Source organism: Mauremys mutica, chromosome 3, assembly GCF_020497125.1.
Source record: "Mauremys mutica isolate MM-2020 ecotype Southern chromosome 3, ASM2049712v1, whole genome shotgun sequence".
Lineage (NCBI taxonomy): Eukaryota > Metazoa > Chordata > Testudines > Geoemydidae > Mauremys > Mauremys mutica.
In genome coordinates, this window is record NC_059074.1 from 138,732,431 (window position 1) to 138,759,831 (window position 27,401).

The 27,401-nt window shown below is 40.4% G+C and overlaps 1 protein-coding gene across 4 annotated transcripts in view; it reads right to left on the bottom strand.

The window, feature by feature from the left end:
• The window catches only part of PLD5 (phospholipase D family member 5), a 280,023-nt gene that overhangs the window by 135,214 nt on the left and 117,408 nt on the right, over positions 1–27,401 (bottom strand). For 3 of the 4 annotated variants that reach the window (XM_045011366.1, XM_045011372.1, XM_045011367.1), the window contains exon 2: positions 22,578–22,714. In XM_045011366.1, the coding sequence (XP_044867301.1) occupies positions 22,578–22,714 (137 nt within the window). Of the gene's footprint in view, positions 1–22,570; positions 22,715–27,401 lie in introns of those variants that run through there. The other variant, XM_045011368.1, reaches the window with a different exon arrangement.

Consider the following 27,401-nt stretch of genomic DNA (forward strand, 5'->3'; position numbering starts at 1 on the left):
CAGGTTCCATTTACTGTATGCATTATAGAAAAGGTATGTTTTGAGAAGCGACTCTCAGGAGGAGATGGTGGCTTTACTGGATAGAATATAAAGGCTTTATTAAATTTAAAAGGTCCACGGTTGATGTAAACAACAATTACTGCTCATGATTTTTCTTAGTAATTATGAGTTCCAATTCAGGTCAGGTACAATTCTGAACAGATCTTACAACAGATCTTACAGATCTGATCTAATCAGATCTTACAACAGTATTGTGTTAGTATCATACAACCCCCAAATGGGGTGGATATTACTTTGCCTGAAACAATTTTACTTTGTGCTCCTTAAACAGAAAGGGGCATATAGTCATAATTTCATACATTTTGTGAAAGAAAGTGTTGAGAGTTGCATTTTAACTTGCAGCAGAAATACAATCCACCTTCATGAATAGCAGTAAAGGGCTTTGATTTGTCTCTTCCTGCCTCTGACATAGAGATTCAGTATTTTTGTTACAAGTACATTAAACTCCATTACATTCAAACAACTCCAAAGCTAAGCATAATGCTGACCAACAATGAATGTGATCTTATTATTTAGCAAACCATGCACAGATATTCTAGAACTCAGTGAACAATGGGACAACACCCCCACCGTGCAATTATAATGGAACAAAAAACTATGGACAAGGGGACTTGAAAAGTTTTGTTACCTCTGTTTATCTTATAACAGAGATAATGACAGAGACACAGGGCATTTCCCGGGGATTAATGAGTCTTAACCAACCAGAGTTAATTAGCCTGAGACATAGCTAAAGAAATCATCTTTTCCTAACCCATAATTAATGCCCAGAAAGTGCTCTGTGCTACAATTATTACTTAACACTCATGTTTGTCTCATCTGGATGGCATCAGAGGAGAGCAAGTTGGATATTAAGACAAGCTGAAATAAATCAAACAATTATCTGTCTTCATTACCAGAGTATTAGCCAATTAGTTCAATGGACTTCTTCTTATTTAAAGACCAATAAAGTTACACACACCATCACCACTGAGGATTTCCTGGAGTCAAGGAATTGATAGTGAAATAAATGTTTAAACAAAAAGTAGAGTGCATAAAATGGTCAGTTATTCCCAGACAAAAATAAAACAAGCCCTCTCCCTTTGTTTTTAGCTTGTGAAGACATCTAATAGGCTTTGGACCAGGCCCATAATGTCCATAGAAAGTCTTCCATTGTCTTCAGTGGGCTTTTGAATCAGACCCTAAGTCAGACACTTCAATGTTATTTTTAAAAAAAGTTCCAAAGTTTGGAAACTTTGAGTTTAAAGATCTGCAGACATTATTGTTCCTATTTATGAGAAGTTGAGACTAAAACAAGACTGCAAAAAGTATAGAATTTCACAGTAAAGGTTCCACAAACAACTTTAACTTCAACAATTTCCACCCCACCATCAACCTCAGCCTGGACCAGTCCGCACAAGAGATCAATTTCCTGGACACTACCGTGCAAATAAGGGATGGACACATAAACACCACCCTATACCAGAAACCTACTGACTGCTATACCTACCTACATGCATCTAGCTTTCATCCAGAACACACCACATGATCCATCATCTACAGCCAAGGCCTAAGATACAACCGCATTTGCTCCAACCCCTTAGACAGGGATAGACACCTTCAGGATCTCTTTCAAGCATTCTTAAAACTACAATACCCACCTGGACATAAACGAACAAACAGACACTGTGCTATTTCAAACTACAGAACTGAGAGATAAAAAGAAAATCAGTATGACTATTTAATCATGTATTATTTTCTGATCAAAGTTGGCTGGCTATACTAAACCAGAGCAGTGTGCTAATTTTATATTCCCTTTGAAATAAAATCCTCACATCATTTCACTTTTTACATCCACCTTTTAAATAAAAATAAAACACAAGAACTTCACCAAGCCAGTATTCCACTGGCAAAGCCAAAGGCAATAAGATATCTTAGAATCCTAGAAACGTAGGGCTGAAAGGGACCTACTGTGCTGAGGCAGAACCAGGTAAATCTAGATCATTCCTGACACTGACAGGTATTTATCTAACCGGTTCTTAAAAACTTCCAGGGATGAGGATTCTACAACCTTCCTTGAATACCTATTCCAGAATTTAACTATCTTTGTAGTTAGAAAGTTTTTCTTAACATCTAACATAAATCTCCATTGCTACAGATTAAGCCAATTATTTGTGTCCTACCGTCAGTGGCCAGAGAAACATAGAAGTGTAGGACTGGAAGGGACCTCAATAGGTCATCTAGTCCAGTGCCCTGCACTCATGGAAGGATTAAACCATAACTAGATTATTCCTGACAGGAGTTTGTCTAACTTGTTCTTAAAAACCTCCAATGACAGAGTCCACAACCTCCCTCTGCTGCAATTTGTTCCAGTGTTTAACTACCCAGAAAGTTAGGAAGTGTTTTTCTAATGTCCAACCTAAACTTCCCTTGCTGCAATTTAAGCCCATCACTTCTTTTCCTATCCTCAAAGGTTAACGAGAACAATTGTTCACCCTCCTCCTCATAACCTTTTATATACTTGAATATTGTTATGTCCTTGCCCCTGCCAGTCTTCTCTACTCCAAACTAAGCAAACCCAATTTTTTTCAATCTTTCTTCACTGGTCATGTTTTCTAGACCTTTAATCATTTTTGTTGCTCTCTTCTGTACTCTCCCCAGTTTGTCTACATCTTAAAGTGTGGTGCCCAAAACTGGACACAATACTCCAGCTGTGGCATCACCAGTTTCAAGTAGAGCAGGACAATTACCTCTCTGTGTCTTACCTATGACACGCCTACTAATACACCACAGAATGACATCTGCCCTTTTCACAACAGCAGCACATAGTTGCTTCATATTCAATTTGTGATCCACTACAACTTCCAGATCCTTTTCAGTAGTACTACCACCTACATAGTTATTCTCCATTTTGTATTTGATTTTTTTTCTTTCAGAGTGTAGTACTTTTGATTTCAGACCAATTTATCAAGGTTGTTTTGAATTCTAATCCTGTCCTCCAGAGTGCTAGCAACCCCTCCAAGTGTGGTGTTATCTGGATTACACCTTACTGATGCTCTGGAAAGAATCAATGGGTGTCACCAATTAACATGCCCTGCTGAGTGGGGCTTACATGGTATTCAGTTAGTTTCCAGTCTTAGGGATTTTTTTTTTTACTAAGACTGTGGTATCTAAGCTGTAGCAGGGACCACTCCTACTGCTTTCTTGAGCACTGGGGAGTCTTTGTTCATCAGCAGAGCAGAGGGAAGCATTTAAGCCCTATATTATCCGGGAAAGGTATAGAAAATGAGTATTCTGCACTAAAGTTATGAAGCATTGATAAACAGAGAATCAAAATACCAGTGATCTTACAGAAGGCAGAAATGCTCAAAACTCTGCATTCCAGCTGTAAGAGCTCACCAAAACTCTCATGCAGCAAGGAAATATTTTTTAAAAAACCACATTTCTTCGCTTCTTGCCCTTCAGCAGAAGGAAATTTGCATTTTTATAGAATTTCTGCCTGTCAGCACTAAAATATTTGAATGGGCTTTTCAGCTGGGCAAGGAGGATTTAGAGATGGTCAATGGACTCATTACAGCAGGTTGCTGAGGGTGGGGGCGGGAAATGAATAAAGGTCGATGAGTCAAGAGAAGCCATGACTAGACTTTGCACTCCAGGGAATATTCTGTGGATCAATTTCATCTTTATTAAAAGACACCAGCACATGTGATTTCATGACCAATAGGCTCTGTGCTGCAAGGAACATTAAAATCCCTATCACTGCTTGATCTTAATAATGGGAAGTAATTTTTTCAGAAGTGTATAAAAGAGAAAGCATTACCGATTTCAACGTTATCTCTCATATTCTAAATATAGATGCAAATTCTTTTTAAAATGTAGAAATACTGGATCCAATAAACTCCACGAACTCCACTGTTGGAAGCTGGCAGAACCCTGGCATTAGCAGGAAGTCTACTTTGGAGGAGGCTGCAAAAATGCAAGCTGCCTGCAACTGCTATTCCATCAGGGGACAGGAGATAGTTGCACAACCTACGAAGTAAGCAGGGCTAGCCACCCAGGGATGAAGAGATGTCAGGCAGCCTGGGAAATGTCCTGCACATCTCCCAGAAAGAGTGCCTCACAGGGCTCCTATGGGGCCCCAGCCAGACTGTAAAGCCACCATTCCCCAGTAGAGTTCTCACTGACTATTCTTCCCCGAAGGAATGAGTCTGTGCTTGAACATCCTGCCTCGAGTAAATTAAGCCCCAGGGTTAAAGCAAGAGGCAAGAAGAAGGAAACATGGATCCCACTCCTCTGCTTAGAGCAGAGGGACAGCTATCCCTCCTCACTTTGTCTCCATTAAACAATGTTTCCCCATATCTCCCCCTGCTCTTGGGCTGGGGCAGGGTGAGCTGCACTTCCTGTTTCAACCTGCTTGAACCATTGATCAAATCCACTAACTGCAGTCAAGCAAAGAACCATTATTAGAAATTTAACAGCCTAAGTTCTATGACCCCCAAGTTTATGTCAAAGATGACATCCTTTAGGCACAGTTATCTGAAAACCCATCATAAGATGCATTCTCCTCTCAGTAACACCTGTACACATACAGTGAAGTAAATGAGCCAAATTCTGCTTTCAGTTACACTGATGTAAATTGATTTCAATTGACTTATTATAGATTTGCAACACTGTAAACAGTGGCATTAGCATTACCTCTTGAGTGTAAGAGAAGATAATTTAGCCTGGCGGTTCTGAAAAAAATGCCATATTTTATACCTATAACAGAGTCATTGATTAAACATGACCCAGAAAAGTCCCCATGTGAAATCCTAAATGAAATACAAGTGTGCTGCTGCAGAGAACAAAGTCATAAACAGAAGAAAGGGAAGGTGGGGAGAGAGAGAGAACAAGGATAGAGAAGTATATCAAAGAAGGAGGAAAGATAATACATGAAAAGGGAAAAGGGAAAAGAGAGCAATCAAAAGACTCCATCTTCTTGCAAAATCTCATTAGAGCATCCAGGCCAAGAGAGAATTAAGGCCAAAGAGCAGTAATATTGCCTCTAAAAACACCCAGGGAGGTGATTGCCTCATCCCACACATAATGTATTGTATAACTTGTTCAAGCCTGATCCTGCCTTTCTGAGAATTCTTGGGCTTATTGCCTTGCAAAAGGAAAACCTGCACAGAGTAAGAGCCAAATCTACTTCATGTACTGGGGGTGGGGTGGGGGGTTAGAGAGGGCTGTTCGACCATGCATCCCTGCTGCAATCCCCAGAATCAGATGCAGGGCTCTATGTAAATTTGAGCAGGGTTCAGGGTGTGGTTTTTTTGTCTGTTTGTTTTGCATTGGTGGTTACATATGGGAGGGATGAGGCAGGGAGTTGTGTAAACTTTAGGAAAGAATGATTTCCAAAAAGCTAGGATGTCTGTCCGCAACATATAACAGCTAGAACAAAATCTCTCAGAAATCCCTCAAATTTACACAAAACCCCATGGTTACAGAGTTAGTTGTGCAGCTGTACTGAACCAGCATAAATACAGATACATCACATCTCCAGCTTTGGATGCCCATCAGAAATAACTAATCCCTACATTCTTTTCAGAGTTACTCCTTTCCAGGAGAAGGGCCCCCATCAGATAACTGTGACCTACATTTGTTGTTCCTAGATGTATGAGCATGCATCTGTTTGTACTGGGAAAGCTAGAAAACAGGAGGTTGAAGTGGGTAAGGCTAAAACACTGGACAGGGACTCAATGCAGTCAGCAGATTCTGACCTTTGCTATGTAAGAGGAGCATTATACTTTTGTAATCCTCAAGCCATATCATGGGAGATGGGACTGGAATCAGTAAATAAAGATTAGCTTTTTCCTGGCCCTCCTGTAATGAAGGTGATACACATGGTTCCAGAACAAAACAAAACAAAACAAAAAACAAGAAAACCACCCTAATCTTTACCAAAAAAGAAGTGTCCTGAATCCCTGTGTCTGAAGGGTATTTGGTAGTGGGAAGAATGGTCCCACCCCATGAAGTTTAGAAACAATGATCTAATCATTCATCTTCTGGGGTTGCCATACTCCCTTGCAGTGATAAGTGCTCAGATATTACATTAAAAGGTGAGAAGGCTGGATTAGATTAGACACTGAGAAATCTACTTTTGAGTACATACTGGCAAAGTCCCAAAAGGCAATTTGGAGTGAAAACTCCATGGAACATATTTTTATGCTCAGTTCTCCAGATCATGCTATGAGATTTTAATAAAACCAAGAAAGATGAGGCAACAAAGATAAATGAGGCTTCAGCTGGAAAAGAAACAAAAATGGACAAATTCAGTTGATTAAACTTAATCTGTGAGGTATACCTGATACTCTGTTTATTAAAGCAAATGTAAACAAAGTGCTAATGTAACATCCTCTGGGTCACTGAAATAGTGTTTGGGCTCATTTGTTTCTGTCTGTCTATCTAGAGGTGTATAATACACCCAATCATGGTGATGTCTGGGCATTGTTTCAGTCAGGATTTGCAAACAAACAAACAAAAAAGTCCATGTCTGCTGATCTTAGTTTTCTGTTTACAAATTCTATTTTTGAGCCAAATTAAAATATTAGTTTCAAAATTCACCAATTTATTTATCAATAATCTCAATTAAGGGTGTGATTAATTGTGCTTGTAAACAATAATAGAATACAATTTATTTAAATATTTTTGGAGGTTTTCTACATTTTCAAATATATTGATTTCAATTACAACACAAAATACTAAGTGTACAGTGCTCACTTTCTCTTTATTTATGATTACAAATATTTGCACTGTAAAAAAACAAAAGAAATAGTATTTTTCAGTTCACCTCATACAAGTATTGTAGTGCAATCTCTTTATCATGAAAGGCAACTTACAAATGTAGATTTTTTTTAACATAACTGCACTCAAAAACGAAACAATATAAAACTTTAGAGCCTACAAGCCCACTCAGTCCTACTTCTTGTTTAACCAATCACTAACAAGACAAACAAGTTTGTTTACATTTGCAGGAGATAATGCTGCCCGGTCCTTGTTTACAATGTCACCTGAAAGTGAGAAGAGGCATTCTGATGGCACTGTTGTAGCCCGAATCACAAGATATTTACATGCCAGATGTGCTAAAGACTCATATGTCCCTTCATGCTTCAACCACCATACCAGAAGACATGCGTCCATGTTGATGACGGGTTCTGTTCGATAACAATCCAAAGCAGTGCAGACTGACATGTTCATTTTCATCATCTGAGTCAGATTCCACCAGCAGAAGGTTGATTTTCTTTTTAGGTGGTTCAGGTTCTGTAGTTTCTGCATCGGAGTGTTACTCTTTTAAGACTTCTGAAAGCATGCTCCACACCTCGTCCCTCTCAGATTTTGGAAGGCACTTCAGATTCTTAAACCTTGGGTCAAGTGTTGTAGCTATCTTTAGAAATCTCACACTGGTACCTTCTTTGCATTTGGTCAGATCTGCAGTTTAAGTGTTCTTAAAATGAACATGTGCTGAGTCATCATCTGAGACACTATAACATGGCTATATGGCAGAATGCGGGTAAAACAGAGGAGACGTACATTCTTCAACAAGGAGTTCAGTCACAAATTAAATTAACACATTTTTTTAATAAGCATCATCAGTATGGAAGCATGTCCTCCGTAATGATGGCAGAAGCATGAAGGTGCATATGAATGTTTAGCATATCTGGCACATAAATACTGTGCAATGCCAGCTACAAAAGTGCCATGTGAATGCTTGTATGAAGTGAATTGAAAAATACTATTTCTTTTGTTTATTTTTACAATGCAAATATTTGTAATAAATAATAATAATATAAAGTGAGCATTATACACTTTGTATTCTGTGTTGTAATTGAAATCAATATATTTGAAAATGTAGAAAACCTCCAAAAATATTTAAATAAATTGTATTCTATTATTGTTTACAAGCACAATTAATCACACCCTTAATTGAGATTATTGATAAATAAATTGGTGAATTTTGAAACTAATATTTTAATTTGGCTCAAAAATTAACCAAGTTGTGTGTGCCCAGCACCGCTGAAAATCAATCCTTCGGGTACCCACTCTCTTTCCCCATCTATAAAACTGACCCAGTAATCCTAACATACAACCTCACCAGGGATTTGAGAAGATTCATCAGTGTTCATAAAGCTCCATGTAAGTGGTATTATTACATAAATAGGAAAACTGATACTTCATTTGTTGTTTTAATTTTATTTCTACATTGCATTCGTGCTCATATAAGCCCACGAAGAACTTTTTTAGCGAGCACTAAATGTTGCTGGGAAATACAGTATCTCAAGACAGTGAGAGGAAAATTAGTTGATTTTTAAAACAAAACTGGGAAATAGTAATGTATTTTTCTGTCATCTCATATGGGCTGTTTTATATGTTTATGATCTTTTGCCATTGCATGTTATGTGAAAAAAAATTATTTATTACATATATTCAGCTAATAAAGTTAATATTAATGGAATAAATGGTCAGAGAGCAGTACAATGAGAAATGTGTCTATTGTTGCTATCATGCTGTAGTAAGATGAGGCCCTGAAACATAAAATCTTGTATCAGAGGCCCAGTATGAGGCTTGAGGCCTGAACTAGAGTAATAGTCAAGACATTGTTAAGCAAAGCTCGGCTGTGAGCCAGAGGCAGGTCCCACTCACAGAAGTTGGCAAGAAGAGGGCTGCTAGAAGCATGTATTAAATATATAAGTACTAATAAGATGAACATGTGCCAGAGTGGCACCAGAACAGCTAGGTACGAACACATCCCACACAGACAACAAGGAACAGGCAGACCCAGCCTAAAGTCAGTAGAAATGGATAGACAATCATGAATAGACAATATGATGGACAGACAGTATGATGGATAGAGAATATCATGGATAGATTTGTTCGAACCAACCTGTGAGAAAGCAACCAACCAACCCATGAGAAAGGCAACCCCCTAATAGAGGGGCTGTACCTCAGTACGTTTAATGATGCGTAACCTGTTTGTACCTGTGTATAAGAATGCATACCTGAGTGGACGTCTTTGTCTGGCCTAGGGGGCAGTGGAAAGTCTCGCCACTGATCGAGCTGTGTCCATTGTCAGAGAGCACATATATACTAGCAGACCCGTCGATATCTAATCCGGTGAGCTAGAGACTGTGTTCTTTTCGACAATAAACCTGACTGGGTGCCTTCGTACCTTACTAGAGTCTGTGGTCATTGGGGGTTCTCTCAGGGTCTCCGGTGCCAGCGATCTGCAGAACCGGGGCAGCACACAGAGGGAACACACGCACACAGCCGACTGATTGAACAGAGCAGAGCACCACACCGGTAGCATCTAACAACACATGCCATCAGCCTATGTTCTCATTTTTCTTTCAACTTATTAATGCATCTTTTCTTGATCTATGTATCTTTTAACCGTTTACTTTTGTTTCTTGATGCAGTTTGTGTAGGAGCTCTGATACATGGCTGTATTTCCTATCAGTCATTGTCAAGAAGAAGAAAAATAATATTTTTTGTTCTTGAAATTAGCACATTTTTGTATTATTATTACTATTAACTAAAAGAGAGACTTTCAATAAGAAACCTTCCAGCCCCAACCCCACACAGAACAGAATCAAAGGGGCCACTATATGCTGCTAACATTTATACAATCCAGCAATCCCTTAAATCTAATTCCCTTCATGGAGAGACCAAACAAGATACTTTGTAAAACAATCAAGGAAAATTCAAAGGTAAAAAGCTCTGACAGCAGCTCTTTGCAAGCTGCATTGCTGATTCAGCGGACATACTGCAGCTAAAGATGGTAATAAAAATCCACAAATGAAAGGAATAATGTATTCTCAAAGTATCTATTCCCAAAAGATATAGGCCATACTCAAATTACGGAAACACAGTGTTATGAAAATTCTCCAATATGCCCTAAGAGTGCGAACATAGATGTCATAAGAGTGCTGATACCTACAGGAGTTAATATCTGTAATGATGCTCTTAATAAAATTAGGGATTAATTAAGGCAAGTCTATGTTGATTTAGATGCCATTAAGAATTGAGAGGTAGAGGAGAGAATCAGTGGGTCAAACTCTGGCCAATGCAGGGAGAGTGATATGATCACCCCTAAAGGGCTGCACATAATCTATATGCTGCAAAGGCATAATTAATATTCTTATTATTGGCCCATATTTTAGCCCTACGCAATTGGGCAGTAATACTCTTTCAGAGTCTATTAAATAGTGTTAACTGAGATACTAATAACTGCTCTATACAGTGAAACCTGTAAAATATCTTTTAACAGGGCACCTCCTGACTTTAGAGACAGAGACAAAAACATCCTCAAATGTACCGAAAACAGTTCTACTCTGACTTTATTAGGCATTCACCTCTGTTATGGAACTCAGTTTTCTACCTACCTTAGGAATCTGTATGGCCCACATCAGTGCAATTTCTGTTCATATGACCCCCATTAAACAGTACTTACTTCCCTATCATCCCCATTTTACAGATGAAAAAATGAGGTACAAGGAAACTAAAGACAGAAGAGACCACTGTGATCATCTAGTGTGACTCCTTTCTATCACACACCATAGAACTTCTCTGAATTAATTCCTGTTCGAACTAGATTATATCTTCTAGAAAAAATCCAATTGTGATTGAAAGATTTCCAGTGATGGAGAATCGACCACAACTCCTGGTAAATTGTTCCACTGGTTAATTACCCTCACTGTTAAAAACGTGTGCCTTATTTCTAGTCTGAATTTGTCTCGCTTCCACCTCCAGCCATGGGATCATGATATAGCTTTGTCTGCTAGATTGAAGAGCCCATTAGAAAGTTCTCATTTCCCACGAAGGTACTTATAGACTGTGATCAAGTCACCCCTTAACCTTCTCTTTATTAAGCTAACCAGATAGACTCAAAGAGCTCAGTCACTACAAGGCATGTTTTTCCAATCCTTTAGTCATTCTTGTGGCTCTTCTCCAAACCCTCTCCAGTTTATCAACATCTTTCTTGTTAACACCAGAACTGGATACATTATTTCAGGGTCACACAGGGAGTTTGTGGACAAGCAGGGACTTGAATCTGGGTCTCCCAAGTCTCCAGCTAGTACCCTAAATGTTAGCTATTCGTCTTCACTAAGTTTTGTCATTCTTTTTAGTGATTACATAAAAGGCAGAGTTCACTGTATATATAAACAGCATTGATTTGTGTAAAATGAGTCTTCAAAAATCTTAAAATTGTTCATATTTATAGATAATACATTCTGATTTAGCTATTATAATAAATAACTTTACATTTAAACTTTTGGCAAGTATTTGTGCACATTTTGTATCTAAGCTATTAGTTTTCACATATTTTTCTCCAGTACTCAAACAGTAAAAACAAACCTATCATTTTAGACATTGACTCAAGTCAAACAACAAGAGGAGATACCCACCAAGTGACAAAGAATATAGTAAAGCAATTCTAAACAGTGAGTATAAAGAATGATGCTGAGTGATCAGTCAAGATAGATGAGCTACATGATAGATGAGTTTAGCTACATTCCAGCCAGAGTCTACTCAAACTGACAACAGACCTCCACGTATCATCTGTACTCCTATATGAATGCAATGTATTCATCCTAAGAGTTGCAAGGGTTAAAGAGATCTTGCTCTTTTCCCTAGAAGTCCAAGCTAGTGCCATTTAACATCCATCACACAGCCAGCCTCAGAGGCAAGGTAAGTTCTCCCCTTCTTCTTGGAGGCCAGTCAAATCACCAATGGACCTGTGAAGAATCATGTCAGTACTATGTGAAGAAATGAAACCAACTTTTATACTAATCAGACATGATGTCATCATAAAGATAAGATTTGCCACTCCAAGCATCTCAGGAAAGCACGTCATAGACAGAGGGAAAAAAGAGGTGGTCATCAGATAGGAAATTCTAGCTAGCAAACACCAAGATATTTTTAAAGTCAGGATGACAGGAAGAGATTTCATTTGGGGAAAAAAATGACTCCAGATGAAATGGAAAAAAACAACAGTTTTGGTAATGTAGTGGACCAAGACCTCTAAATGGTCTTTTTTCCCCACAGACAAGACAAGAAGGAATCAGTGGTGTCCGGGCATGGTTGAATGTAGCAACTAAATTTATCTTTAATTAACAAAAGTATTAGTTTAAAATGCTTTAAGGGGGTGGGGGCTAAGAGTTTTAGCCCGTTCAAGATGGCAGACCCAGATTATGCCTTTAAGGGACAGCCCCCTGGTGAGGGTAGTGCCCAAGCTGGACTAAATATTGCATCCTAGATATACAGGGCTGGAAGGAACCTTTAGAGATCATTGAATCAAGCCCCTGCACTGGCAGGACCAGGTAATCCTGGACCATTCCTGACAGGTGTTTGTCTAACCTGTTCTTAAAAACCTCCAGTGATGGGGATCCCACAACCTCCCTTGGAAGCCTTGTCCAGCGTTTATCCACCCTTACAATTAGAAAGTTTTTCCTAACATCTCACCTGAATCTTTCTTGCTGTATATTATATCCATTAGCTCTTGTCCTGCCTTCAGTAGACAATTGAGAACAATTGATCACTATATCCTCTTTACAGGAGCCTCTCACATTTGAAGAAATATCAGGTCCTCCCTCAGTTTTTTTTCCCCAAGGATAAACATATCCAGTTTATTTAGCCTTCCCTCATAGGTCAGGCTCTCTAAATCTTTTATCATTTTTGTTGCCCTCCTCTGGACTCTCTCCAATTTGTACACATCTTTCATAAAATGGATTCAGTACTCTGAGGCCTCACCAGTGAGGGGTAGAGTGGGACAATTATGTCCCATGTGTTACATACAACACTTCTGTTAATACAACCCAGAGTACTAGCCCTTTTTGCAGTTGTATCACATTGTTGCTTTGTTTAATTTGTGATCCGCTATAACCCCTACGTCATTTTCAGCAATATTACGCTGAGCCAGTTATTCCCCATTTTGTATTTGATTTTTCCTTCCTAAGTATTTTGTGCTTGTCTTTAATGCTTATGGCCCTGGCACCTGGAGTCCGGCAATTACATTAGATTCCACACTTTAATTTAAGGGGAGACAAGAAATTTCCTAGTGCTCATAGCTGCAAAGAAAAGCTTGAAAATGAGACCCGGGTGTAACCGAAGCAGAAATATCTGCAGACAGCCTGACACAACACCTCTGAGAGGGGCTAACTGCCCCATGCATCTCAATGGAGTGTTAATGCCAAGACCCCCAGCAGAGGGATGTGTGCGTGGCAGGAAGATAAGGGTCCAATGGGTCCAGCTCATCCAACCAAGCAGATACATGTTCCAGGATTTATCCCATCACTCATAGAAGTCTCCCTGCCACCATTATTGCTCTCTAATGGAGAGAGGACTCTGCTGCTGCTCATGGGGTAGATGTGCCTTCTTCTCGCATTTGCGGTGCTTGCCAAACCACCCGACAGCAGTTTCATCAGCAGATTGAAAGGCCCTAAGGCCACCATGAAGTCTAGTTAGTTGACATTCATCGACAACATGTGCCATTGACTGACAGATACCACACTGATAAAGTGGGCCATCACACAGACCCCTTGTGTAGAAGTTCAAAACCTGTTCAGCAAAGGTGATATGCCAGGTCAAATCCTGGTGGTTGAACCGTCAGATCAGTCTCAAGGAAACCATTCCAAACATCTTTAGCCAGACATTCATCATGCCATAGAGTTCCTGCTGACAGATTGTGATCTGGCAGTTGAGACCACGATGGGTGCCTTGATGTAAGTCATGCTCTGGGGTGACTGAAAGTGTCCGTGTACAGTGGGAGACCTGGGTTGGCACATACCTTTTCCATCAGTCTGTCTGTAGACTCCGTGTGATGAATGTGTTGCTCAGAACTGGTAACCAGGAGTGGGGCAGAGGATGCCTGCGATGATGATCATGGTTGAGTTCAATTCAACATTAACCAATTTAGTGTGAGGTGAACGACACCACTCAGAATTCCACCAAGGAATAGCACAGGACCAGAGCTGATGTGCGAAGTTTCTGTGCGCCCGTGTCCCTTGTCAAACCAGCTAATTTGCTGATTAGATTATTCCTAGTCCTGACTTTGGCAGCAGTCTTTTGGGGGGTAGATAAGGGGACTCCATGACACTGCTTCTACTCCTTTCGGAAGGCAGCCCCTTGGCACCGCCCTCAAAGTGGTGAGTGAGCCAGTCACAGGAGGCCCTGTGTCATCATGAGCCTAGGGCCTGGGATTGTCTTCATCCATCTCTGCTTAGTTTAGGAGCACACTGCTCAAGGGGGAATGCCAGGAAGCACTGTGGGATTAGACACAGCCTAGCCCTACATTTAACTCAGAGCTTATTATATGAGCAATAAAAAAGGCTAAATCTAAACTATGACAAGTGCTTCTTTGATTCATTGCTCTGAGGGTGGAGAAGTGATTAAAAATAAATGGTGTCATTGGCACAGATGGTGCCTGGAATCATAGGCAAAGAATAAGCCTTGGTTGAACAGTCAAAGAACCTAGGAGTAGAGCAAAAATTCAAAGATTCTAATGGAAATTTTAATTGCAACTAATGCCATTCCTTAGAAAACAATCCTTAAGAATTATCTAGGAAGTTTAATCTGGACAAGTGGGTCACCGGCCACAAAGCAGGATAAAAAGACCCCCATAAACTGAACACGTTGATCTACAAAGTGATAGGGACCTGCTTTCTCAAGGTGACAAGATTTCCCCTGACCAGAGTCCATAAACGCAGAGCAGGGAATGTGAACCAAATACTGTTGTAACCCTTCGCCAGGTGGAGCCAGCTGTAACAAGGGCTGGGCTCAATATCCAGGGGTCCCTCTTAACAATACAACACAGAACTGGCTCGAGCCCCCACCCAGTAATCCAGGAAAATTAAACACCACCCCTGGGCACCTCTAAGGGGCAATACTTCCCCACTCGCACGCACTGAGTCTGTGCGTAGCAGACAAAAACTTAATAAAAAGGGGAAAGAAACCTGGCATTAATTTGGGAACACACCACAACCATGATTTGAACACATCTGACCATGAGCAAAACTCCCACCCTAGAGTACCTTGGGCAGTATCCTTTGCCTCCATTTCTCACCTTGCGATGTGAAAGTCCAACAAACAAATGTCCCTTTAACACACCACACTCCATTCACAGCTGCTGTCCTGGGTCAGCAAAGACTCAGAGCTCACAGGTGCATTCATGTGAGTTCACCTCCCACCCAGCAGGGCAGGGGGGAAGGAACATCGAACCATGCATCTACTGCAGCTACTGTAATTGGCTCATGGTTGCTGCCATTCACTCTGCGTAGCTGCCTTCGCTGCACCGGCATTCACTTTGCTGTGGTCATTTGTCATGCCACTGTTCACTCCACCATCCTGTTGTCTGCTCCATCCCCAATGGCCCTGCGCGATCACCTCCTGCTGCCATCTGCCTCTGCAAGTCAGTCTCTTGAAGTTCCACTCAGCTCTCAGTGATTTCAGCAGCTAGTGGGGGAACCTCACTGCTAGTGCAGGCTGGGCCATCTCTTCCACAGAAACACTGTCCCGCAGCAGGTCTAAGGCTTAACACTTAGACTTGCTTATCAGTGATTTCAGCTCTGGTGATCACTTAATAAAACAAAAAACTATTGAATGAGACTAATCGGCTCTGTCTTTAAATAGTGGAGAGGGGCAGGTCAAATGGTGCCTATGACTCTTAGGCAGAGCCCACACCACCAGACAGAAACACCTGTCCCCATCCTCTCTCTCTCCACTAGGTTCTAGCATCTGAACCCCCTGATTAGCACGCTCAGTTCAGTTGAGGATGACCCCCCTCAATCAGGACAGGCTAAGTATAGTTCTGTTGCCCTTTACTCACAGAAGGAGGAAAACAACATTTCATTACCGCTGTATTCAATACTAAAGTAACCCCAAATCAGCCACAATTGATCACTTGGGCAACACAGCTCTGTTTGCTCATACCTAGGCAGAGTAGGGATAAATATAATCTGGCCCTGAAGTCTTTTCCCCTCAGCTTACCACTAGCTGTCAGGGGAGAGCTCATTCAAACCTAGCTTACACTGTTTTAAAAGAGTCCCAAGAAAACAACACGGAAATTTCCCTTTTGTCCCCAGCCAAGTGGTGTGTGCTGGATAATAAGAAAAACCTACACTTTGGAAGGCACTAAACCAGCACTTCATCTTAATAAACTCAAAGGGAGACCACTAGCTTCAGCAAGGACTCTGAGGATGACAGTGATTCATGAATTCAGAGAAAACTAATTAAGGCCCAATCTTGCTCCCACAATTGAACAAATTATAGTCTTTTTATTGACATTAATGGGAGTTGGATCAGGCCTTGAGTCAGGCACCTTGGCAAACTTTTTTACTTTTATTTTCTCCTTTTGCACAGGATTGGACTAGAAAAATGAAACCCCTATACCATGAGTTTGATTATATGGCTAGAGAAGACAGAGCAATGTACTCTCTAAAGTTACAGAATTATCGTTAATATCAATAGCCATTCTGTTTTCATACATCTTAAAAAGAAAAAATGCAGCTGCTTGCTGCTCGACTCCTGCAAGGTTCTAAACCACCTCCACTGAGGAGCCGAGCATCTTCAACTCTCTTTGAGTATAAGAGGGGCTCGGGATGCTGACCAGCTTGCAGGAGGCACCCAGCTCTTTGCAGTATCCAAGGCATAGGACTCTTTTTGTTACTGGGGCAAAAATAAAGATGATGACAAGCCATAAGGGTAATCTTAAAAACAAGGAGTTTTACAACTCATCCCCCAAAATGGGAGAAGGCATTTTTATGCTGATTGGCTTAGGTGTATGGTAAACAGAAATCTTGAGTTGCTCTTTAACATGCATGTTTTCAAAATCATGAACACCCTGCTCTGTTTAGACAGTCTATTATTATGCCTGTCATATTTTGTATGTTAAACTTAAAACCAATAAATAAACCCCCACAAAACTGATAGAACTCATGCAGTGCTAGAGAAAATCTCATTCCCCTCCCTGCATCATCACAATCTATCGGAGATAGAACAGTTTTAAGACAAAGCCATGCAAGCAAGCACTATATTGTGCTCGCTTAATGTCATAATACCTTGCTTTAGTTTATATTAGAGAGGACATACGTAAGAGATTTTTTTGTTTTTATAAACAAGTCATGGACTTCTATTTATCTTCTCAGAATACAAGAACAAGAGAACAACTAATCAAATTTAAAAACAATATATATTTTACTTTAGCTATGGAACTCACTATTCCAGGGTATAATTGAATCCTAGAACCTAGCAGCATCCCAACAAAGATTCAGTGCATCCGCAGGTACATTTCAAAGGATACAAACAATCTAAAGGATATATAAATACTCATGCAGTGATGGGCCCATCAATTTTTCAAAACCAGTGTGAGAAATGGCAGGAGGCTATCCCTTCCTTCCTAGACTATGTCTACCCTGCCCTGCAGTTTGCACTACAGGGCTGTGAATGGCAGTGTGCACCAGAGTGCTCACTGTAACTCCCCCTTCTGGATGGTGTCCGTGTGAACTAAAAGGTTCCTCGTTTGCATTAATGTAGTAATCTTCTTCAAACACAGCACCATAGCAGAGAGGCAGTGGCAGCATGTGATATGGCTCAGGTTAGTTCCCTGAGTACAAACCACCCCGACCACTTAGGTACATGCTTGGGTGTCTAGCCTGAGCCACTGCCCGTGCCACTGCAGCCATACTTCTATTTTTAGTACACTAGCTCAAGCAGAGCTAGCACGTGTCTGTGTAGTAGCCACTCTGGGCAGCCTCCTTCCATCTGCTGTGTAGACATATCCTAAAAAGCACTACCCCTGCGCACAAACACGGAGGCAAATTTCCTTCAAAACATATACACACCAACCCCCCATGCAAAGGCAGATTTCCCAAAATCACTTGCCTCCGCCCATCACACACAGAGGCAAGCTCTCAAAACAAACAAACCAAAAAAATCACCACTAAACCCCTCCACCATGCCCTTAGAAACACGGGCAAAGGCTCCACATAGCTTATTTTCCACTGTATTCCTCTTCCACACTGCTGTGCCCTCAGCTTACAAAGAGCTACTGAAGGGAGCAGTCAACCACCTAAGCCAACTGCTGATGGAGAGATAAAGTTGCCCCATGTCCTGCAAAAGCCCCAGCAGCCTCTGTCACCAGTACAGAGGAGAAGATGAGTCATATTTAACAGATGATGCTGTAGGGACTGGATCGAGGTTTCTTGTGACACCTCAGTTTAGAGAGCTGAGACACAGAGACCATTTTTTGCTATTATGATTTGTCTTTGTCTTTCCCCTGGATAATTTTACTGTAGAATTACCAGCCAGATTAAGTAAGGCAGTAATGTCTTGGCTAACATCACATCACAAACTAACTAAGATTTATTAATAATGGTTCTGACATTAAAGAGTACTATTTTCAAATTACAATAATCTAATTGTATAGATGCACTGCTTAATGGACCCACAGCAAGATAGGCAGAGTTCCCAGACTGCTAAGCATCTCCTCTTACCCAGCTTCATCTGCCAGTGCCTCTTGACAATATTCCTGTGTGTGTCTCTAGAGAAAAATTTGGAATCAAAAACAACACACAAACTACAACAACCTTCCAACCTGATGTGACTGATTTTGTTAATGGACTTCTATTTTTCCACTCTCAAAGTACAAATTCATGTTATTTATTCCAATAAAAATGATTTAAAACTACATCTGTTTTGCTAAGCAAGGCATCCTGAAAGTTCATAAGGAAACAAATACATCTCATTGGGCCAAATCCTAGAGGTTCTGAAAGCTCACATCTTCCACTGAAGTCAACAGGAATTGCGGGTGCTCAGCACCTCTTTGGAACTGGTCCAACTGAATTGAAAATAATCATTTTAATTATAAATAGTACATCGGTGCCAGTCTTTGGCCTGGTCTACACTGGGGGGGAGGGGTCGATCTAAGGTACGCAACTTCAGCTACGTGAATAGCGTAGCTGAAGTCGAAGTAGCTTAGCTCGAATTACTTACCCGTCCTCACAGCGCGGGATCGACGTCCGCGGCTCCCCCGTCGACTCCGCTACCGCCACTCGCTCCGGTGGAGTTCCAGAGTCGACGGGAGCGTGTTCGGGGTTCGATATATCACGTCTAGATGAGACACGATATATCGAACTCCGAGAAATCGATTGCTACCTGCCGATCCGGCGGGTAGTGAAGACGTACCCTGAGAGTCAGTGGAAGAGACTGGAAAAGAACATCTTACATCTGGTTTAATACAGTTATACCCAACAATTGAGTTCAGCTGCAGCTCTTCTGTTAGCTGTTTTGATCTAAACTTGGAAGCCAACAGTAGGGCATTTCTGATGAACCCAGAATCAGCTCATTTTATTGGTTTGCCAGAGCCTGAGTTTACCGATCCTCAGATCAGGGTGCTTGGCCTATCTGGTCATCAGGCCTTAGCCCGAATACAGCTTTCCATGCTCGTATCTATTGACTTCAGTGGGAGATACAGGCTCTCAGCATCTCCAGGATTTGGCCCAACAAGAAGTGCTTATTCGCTTACAGCATTCAGAAAGCTGCCCTTGGGAAAATGGATATACTTATTTGCATAATTAACAGTGCCTGAAAATGGCTATTTTGGAGTTGGTTAGAGATGATATTTTCAATTTTTCTTCTTTATGATGCTGGTTGGTAATTAATTTGGCAAGTGTCTCTTTTCTCTTAATTGTTATCAGGATGTTTGTATTTTTTAATTAACTGGTTTTTTTTAAAGATGCAAATGCATCCAGAGGCTTGAAAAATGGGCCATTTTAGAAGTATGGAAATTAAGGAACAATTAAATGAACTTCAGTGTATTAAAAATTAAACATATTTTTTAAAAATGTCACACATTAAACCTTTTCCAATTGCTAACAGCAGAATGGAGACTGGCTTGCAGCCTGTAACAATCTGACCCTATGTTGCTAGGATCACAAATGACCTCACTTTCTGCAAGATCCCAGTCACCAGTGGGTGACTCAGATAACGCAAATAATATTATGCTCATATATATTTCACATTTTGTTCAAAAATGCTTCTTTTATGACCTTTTAATACGATGAGCAAAATCTGTTCTGTATTCCTTTAAAAATACCAAATTAATAGCATACTGCATCACTCCCTTGATATATGTTTGTTACACAGACTCCCAACAAGAATGCAAACAGCAGTGACGACTGAGATGATTTGTGCAAGGTACCCAATGTCCTCGCACAATAAAAATGAAATGATCAACAGAAGATATGCCTGATATTGAAGGAAACATCCTATACAGAGAATTTATATTCACAAATAGCCATTTTATGTAGGTTACATAGAAATGCTTTTTGCAGCAGAGATCTGGAACTCACAGATTAGTCTTCTTATTTATAAATGGTACAAAACATTCCTAAATGGGACTGGTAGTATTCTGATCCCTCTAAGTAGCTATAAAAAGGAGATGAACATCAAGAAAACTGGGCAAAAATCTTTGTTTTCACTTTGCTGGGGTTTTTGGGAATAAGTAGTTTGTTTGTTTGTTTTTAAGACCAGAATTCTCTCACGACAAATTATGCTAAAAATCTCAAAGTTGAAGATGACTTCCAAGAGTTTAAACAAAACATTGAGATTTTCACCTGAGCAACAGTGGCATGTCCCCTACACAATCTCTAGGATGCTTGAGCTGTTTAAAAGACAAACTTGAGTCAAAGAACATACACAATCTTACACTGCACATTAATTCCATCTAGAAAAGGGAGCTTTGGATTTTTCACCAGTCTGCATCAGCACATCCCCTGCACATGTAAACTGCAGCTCCTGAATTTCAGCAAAAGTACTCAGACAGCTGAAAGATAAGAATTCTTGCCTTACTTTTTCAAAGTGCTTACCCAACATACTAATGATATGCCATGGAACAGCAATTGATCTTGTACCACATTAGTTAAGTCTACAATATGTAAATACATAAGGGAGCCTAATTTCATCACATCCAGGAGGATTGGATCACAATCCATGTTAGCAGGTGGTCAGCACTTTAGATACTGTAGTGACAGATGCTATTAGAAATACCTTGGGCAAATTATACAGACAGCATCAGTGCATTTTCTGAGCCAAATAATAGCAGTTAGATCATGCAGTGAAAGAAAGTCTGATTTCAATTTCATCACTGTAAATGCAGAGAAATCCCATTGACTTTAAACATATTAGGAGTCAATGGGTTTAAACTGGATTTACACCAGCAAAGATTAGAATCTGGCCCTCTGACCAGAAAGGAAGAGGGTGGTATGTACCAATTAACACAGAATAGTACATAGATCAATATTATTCATAAAGAGAGATTAAGCACAAAGTATATTTTAGCCCCATTTGTTTGCAAATACAACTGTGAAAAAAAACAAAATCTAAATAATAATTCAGTTATTATTTATATCATGGCAGTGACCAGTCTGTGCTAGGTATGTCCAGAAAGGCCTTGTCCCACAGATCTCACAACCCAAGACAGTAAAGAAAGGCAAATCTGGGTATAAGGGGTAAAATATTCTCATGTTTTATTTGCCTATTTTTAAATTACATATTAATTATCCTCCCCTGGCTCTGTAGCTAGCCATTATCAGTTGGCTAATTTCTATACGCATCATGTTAGAAGTGGGTCTCGGGGGAGGGGTTTTGAAGAGGGGAAGGAAGTGTTCTTAAGAACCAAGAGGATGGTCCATGTGTAAGATAGGGTATGGAAGGAGGAGTGGAGACAGCTGTGGAAGAAGCAGATGAGTATGGTTTGAAAATACTGGCATCAGTCACCAGGGAGAGGCACTGAGCAAGACAACCGAAGACAAAAGTGGATAAGTAGAGTGGGGACAGTTGTGAAGGGCCTTGGTGGTGAGGACAAGAAGCATGAAATAGATGGGTTGGAGCCAATGGAGGGCTTCAGAGAGAGCTCTCTATCTAATCTAATCACCAGGGCTGAAAGGAATTTGCAACTGGGCTGCACTTCAACAGAAGTCTGAGTGAGATCTGAAAACATCACAGCCACCACCCCCTCAGCCACACTTGTTCTCATTATATGAGTCAGTTGTGCTTGGACTGTATCACAATGAACCATCTCAATTGCCCTCCCCAAAATCCTATGCACAGTGGTGTGGGTGTAATGAACAGCAATCGGTTACACTGAAGGCAACAGTGCTGTAAAAATGTTGTCGGTCTTGCTCAAAATTGTCCAGAGAAGAGATATGCAGATCTAGAAGCTGTGTCCTATTCTCTGAACTTTCACAGGTATGGGCTCAGGTTGGCCAATGCACTGACTATTTCAGAACAACATTATGGCTCTCTCATTCATTCTGCCTGTGTATGAGGAGTAAGAGAAAGCTGCAGGATTCTTATTCTGCTTTATTTCATCAGAGTTAACAAACCAACCTTAATATCATAAAATAAAGAGCATAGCACTCTGGGAATGTCTTTTTTATTAAGCATCATTATATAAACACATTGATGTCCTTGCCCGCCCCAAAAGAGAAGTTTTGTTTGTTACCTCTTACCGACAGTTATTTTGACAATTCTTTTCTGAGAGTCCATCCTCATCTTCTCCCATTATATCCACTGCAGAAAATATCAGTGCAACCAGAATCGCAAAGCAGCACACCAGTGCAAAGATCACAATGCATTTTTGCTGGGACTGAAAGAGATTAAGAAGATTAAAAATATATACATATATATATATATAAAAAGTTTCATGGAGTGGGCATCGTTTAGTCAATGAACAGAGATTCTAACACTTTTCAATAGGATCTAAAACCATTTTGAATATACTCCTGACATAACTGTCAACAAGAAACACATTTTGGGATGAAAATATTCTTTCAAAACCATCCTTTAGTATCATCTTCAAGTTTACATTAAAATGTAGAAGTTATTGTTAAATAATTCATGTCACAAACAACATTAGGATTATAAAACCCTTTTCATTTATACCATGATGAATGTAGTATCCAATAAAATAGCCATTCCTGCATTAATTACATATTTCTGATTAGGCACCATAGATATGACATATATGACAGTTTGGCATTGCAAAAGTCTTGAGTACTTTTGTTTGTTTACTTGAAAACAAACATGTCACAACAAGAAGGCTGAAGAGCAAAATGGCATTTCCTATTTCTGTATGCGGTAGTTGACATGAAAATTAGTGCTGTCAATTAATTGCAGTTAACTCAAGTGATTAACTCAAAACAAATTAACTAGATTTTAAAAACTTAATTGTGATTAACCATAGTTTTAATTCCACTGTTAAACAATAATAGGTCAGCTGAAATGTATTATATATATTTTTGTCTGTTTTGCCACATTTTCAAATATATTCACTTAAATTACAACACAGAATACAAAATGTACAGTGCTCATTTTATATTATTTTTATTACAAATATTTGCACTGTAAAAAAAGATAAAGAAATCATTTTTTCAATTCAACTCATACAAATATTGTAGTGCACTCTCTATCGTGAAATGAAACTTACAAATGTAGGATTTTTTTTTACATAACTGCACTCAAAAACAAAACAATGTAAAATTTTAGAGCCTACAAGTCCACTCAGTCCTACTTCTTATTCAACCAATCACTAAGACAAACAAGTTTGTTTACATTTACAGGAGATAATGCTGCCCACTTCTTATTTACAATGTCACCTGAAAGTCAGAACAGGCATCCACATGGCATTTTTGTAGCCAGGATTGCAAGTTATTTACATGACAGATATGCTAAACATTTGTATGCCCGTTCATGCTTCTGCCACCATTCCAGAGGACATGCTTCCATGCTGATGAAACTCATTTAAAAAAATGAAACGGTAATTAAATTTGTTACTGAACTCCTTGGAGGAGAATTGTACCTCTCCTTCTCTGTGGTTTTACCCACTTTCTGCCATATATTACGTGTTATGGCAGTCTCAGATGACGACCCAGCATATGTTGTTCGATTTAAGAACACTTTCACTACATACTTGACAAAAAGCAAATAAGATACCAATGTGAGAATTCTAAAGATAGCTACAAGACTCGACCTAAGGTTTAAGAATCTGAAGTGCCTTCCAAAATCTGAGAGGGATGAGGTGTGAAACATGCTGTCAGAAGTCTTAAAAAAGCAACACTCCAATGCAGTAGGGTGAACTGATGTGCCATTTTTAAAGGGGGCAGTCCCATATTTAAGCTCTCTTGCACATTTCCCCATTTTTTCTTTAAAATGGGCAAAGTGTCCCATATTTTCTGTCTCCTCCCCCCCATCAGTACTGGCAGGTCCTGCTGCTGGCTGGATCTCTACTCGCCAGCTGCCCGCCCACCAGCAGTGAGTGTGTGTGTGTGGGGGGGGGGTGGTCCAGTGGCCAACAATGATGGTGAGCATGAAAGGCTGGTGGCGGGGCAAAGATGGATCGCGTGGGGCGGTCCGTTCCCCCTGCTGGTCCATCAGTGCAGACCTCACTGTGTGCTGGCTCTTGGCCAGCAGGGCCCCACCCCATTTCTGGCTGGCACTGGCAGCGCGCTGCGGTGGCTGGTGAGTGCGGACAGGCGCCAGGCAGCAGCCAGTTGCATGTCACCTTTGCTACCCACCCATTGGCCCTTTACGTGCCTCCCCTTCTTGCTGTCCTCTCTCTGCTTTGCCCCTTAAGCTCCCCCAGCCCCACTGCTCCTCCATATCCCCCTCAGCAGGGTGTGTCTCGCTCCCAGTGCTGTGCAGAGAACCAGCCCTGGTCAGAGCATTCAGGTCACAATAGCCTGGCTGGCAGGCTCCTTCCTTCCCCCACTGCCTCTGGGGTACTGACTAGGAGGAGCCAAGCCCTGCGTGTCCCAAAGCCCCACAGGGCGCTGGCGTGGAGATGCCTCTCTGCCCATCTGCTAAGCTCTGGAGTGGGGGCAGGGAGTGATTTAGGACCCTCTTCACCTGACCCCCCCCCCACCACCCTGGGCCCTGCCCCCAGGGAGTGCAGGGCTGCTCGGTCCCCTAGGCAGCCTCCTTTGCTGAGCCACCTCTCTGGCCAGGTTCGCTGAAGCCACTGCAGTCAGGTTCCCTGGGCCCTGGTGCACAATGCATCCTTAGGGCTTAACCACTTCCTGCCCGCACTGTTGCCAGGGGACAGGAGGAGGCTGGGTTATTGGGTTATGTCAGTGGCCAGCAGCAGTCTGGAGGTGTTAGCTGCCTTTCGACACTGTGAGGATCAGGTAGGTCAGTCACCCGCTCATGTGAGAGAGGTGTACGGGAGGTGGGGGGAAAGAAGAGAGTGTGTGTGTGACCTCTCCCCATTTGTGGGGAGGGGTAGGGGTGTGTGTGTCACCCCTCCCCATGTAAACCCTAAAGCCTTAAAGATAAAAAGATAAATAAAAAAAATCCATCTCTTTTTAACAGGGGCTCAGTCAACTTGATGTTAATTTGAATGTTTGTACTAAATAATTCTGATTGATTGCCACTGAACTCATTTGAATAAAAATAATTTTACCAGGTGTCTCATATTCAGCATAGGAAAATATAGTCACTCTACAATGCAGAAACTACAGAACCTGAACCACCAAAAAAGAAAATCAACCTTCTGTTGGTGGCATCTGACTCAGATGATGAAAATGAATGTGCATCAATTTGCACTGCTTTGGATCATTATTGAGCAGAACCTGTCATCAGTATGGATGCATGTCCTCTCGAATGGTGGTCAAAGCATGAAGGGACATATGACTCTTTAGCGCATCTGGCACCTAGATATCTTGCGACGTCAGCTACAACAGTGGCATGCGAATGCCTGTTCTCACCTTCAGGTGACATTATAAACAAGAAGCGGGTAGCATTAAATGTAAACAAACTTGTTTGTCTTAGTGATTGGCTGAACAAGAAGTAGGACTGAGTGGACTTGTAGGCTCTGAAATTTTACATTGTTTTGTTTCTGAGTGCCGTTATGTTAAAAAAAAAATCTACATTTGTAAGTTGCATTTCATGATAAAGAGATTGCACTACAGTACTTGTATGAGGTGAACTGAAAACTACTATTTCTTTTGTTTTTTTACAGTGCAAATATTTGTAATCATAAAGAGAAAGTGAGCACTGTACACTTAGTATTTTGTGTTGTAATTTAAATAAATATATTTGAAAATGTAGAGAACATCCAAAAATATTTAAATAAATGGTATACTATTGTTTAACAGTGCAATTAAAACAGCAATTAAACGTGATTTCTTTTTAATCTCATTATTAATTTTTTAATAGTTTGACAGCCCTAATTAAAATGTTGAAGTGTATTTCCTTAAGCTTAAAGTAAAAAATACTGTGGCAGTAACTCAGATATGACTGTTCAGTAACTATGGGTAAATGTGAACTTTTTAAAGGTTACCTATGAACATGTGTTTTACACATATTAATGAAGTGTGTAAATTATCTTATTTGCACAAATGAATTGTGCAGGTATGTGCAATATGTGGATATCACTATCTTTACAGCTTCACCATGTATTCCTAGTAGTGAAAGAATTGCACAACATGGAGAGAAAAAGAAAACAAAACTTAACTGCTGCTTCTAGTTACTGATTTTGTTAATTTTCAGTTATTCCCTTGTAACTGTAATTTCTTACTTAGAAAATACCCAAACCAGAATTTATTATATCAAGCAATCTTAAAGAGTATTAATCTCATATTTGCAACTGAACAAGCAGTGGCACAAGTCTAAAGGTAGTACATTCTCTCTGCATAGTCAGTCATTTATATCAATAAAAGTAATATAACAACCACCTCCCCTTCTCACACAGACAGGACCAATTTTGCAATATGATTTGCACCCACTATTTCTATCTGAATGTGTATCCTAGGAAGGAGTGAGCTAAAATACTTCAGAGCAAATCATCTACTGTGTACCACTGTTGCCAGAGACTGAAGTACATTGCCTATTTAAAACACAGCAAGCTCAATTTTGTCCTCAGATGCACAGGGACAATGTTCCTCTAGTTCAGTGGAAGCTTCAGTAGAAGTATCCTTCTATCAAGGATAATTGTGGGCCCACAGTGTTAAGCAACACACATTTTAAACATCATTAACACTGGACAATTTCATAAATGTAAAGTCTATGTTTTATATTATAAATATGTTTGCCATGCATTATACACAATATACCAAGAATGCTGACAATCTATGCAATATAATTTATAATGGCTGCATTTTGGCCCCCAGGCCCAGAGGCAGCAGCTGTATGTTGACTGGAAATTAGAAGACAAATGTTGTTAAATACTGGCTCTGACTCGATGGAAAGGGGAGCCCCAAGTCCCAATGATGAATCAGTCATTCAGATGTGGGACAGACATAAAAACCCTGCTTTCTTATTTAAAATAGATTTCATTG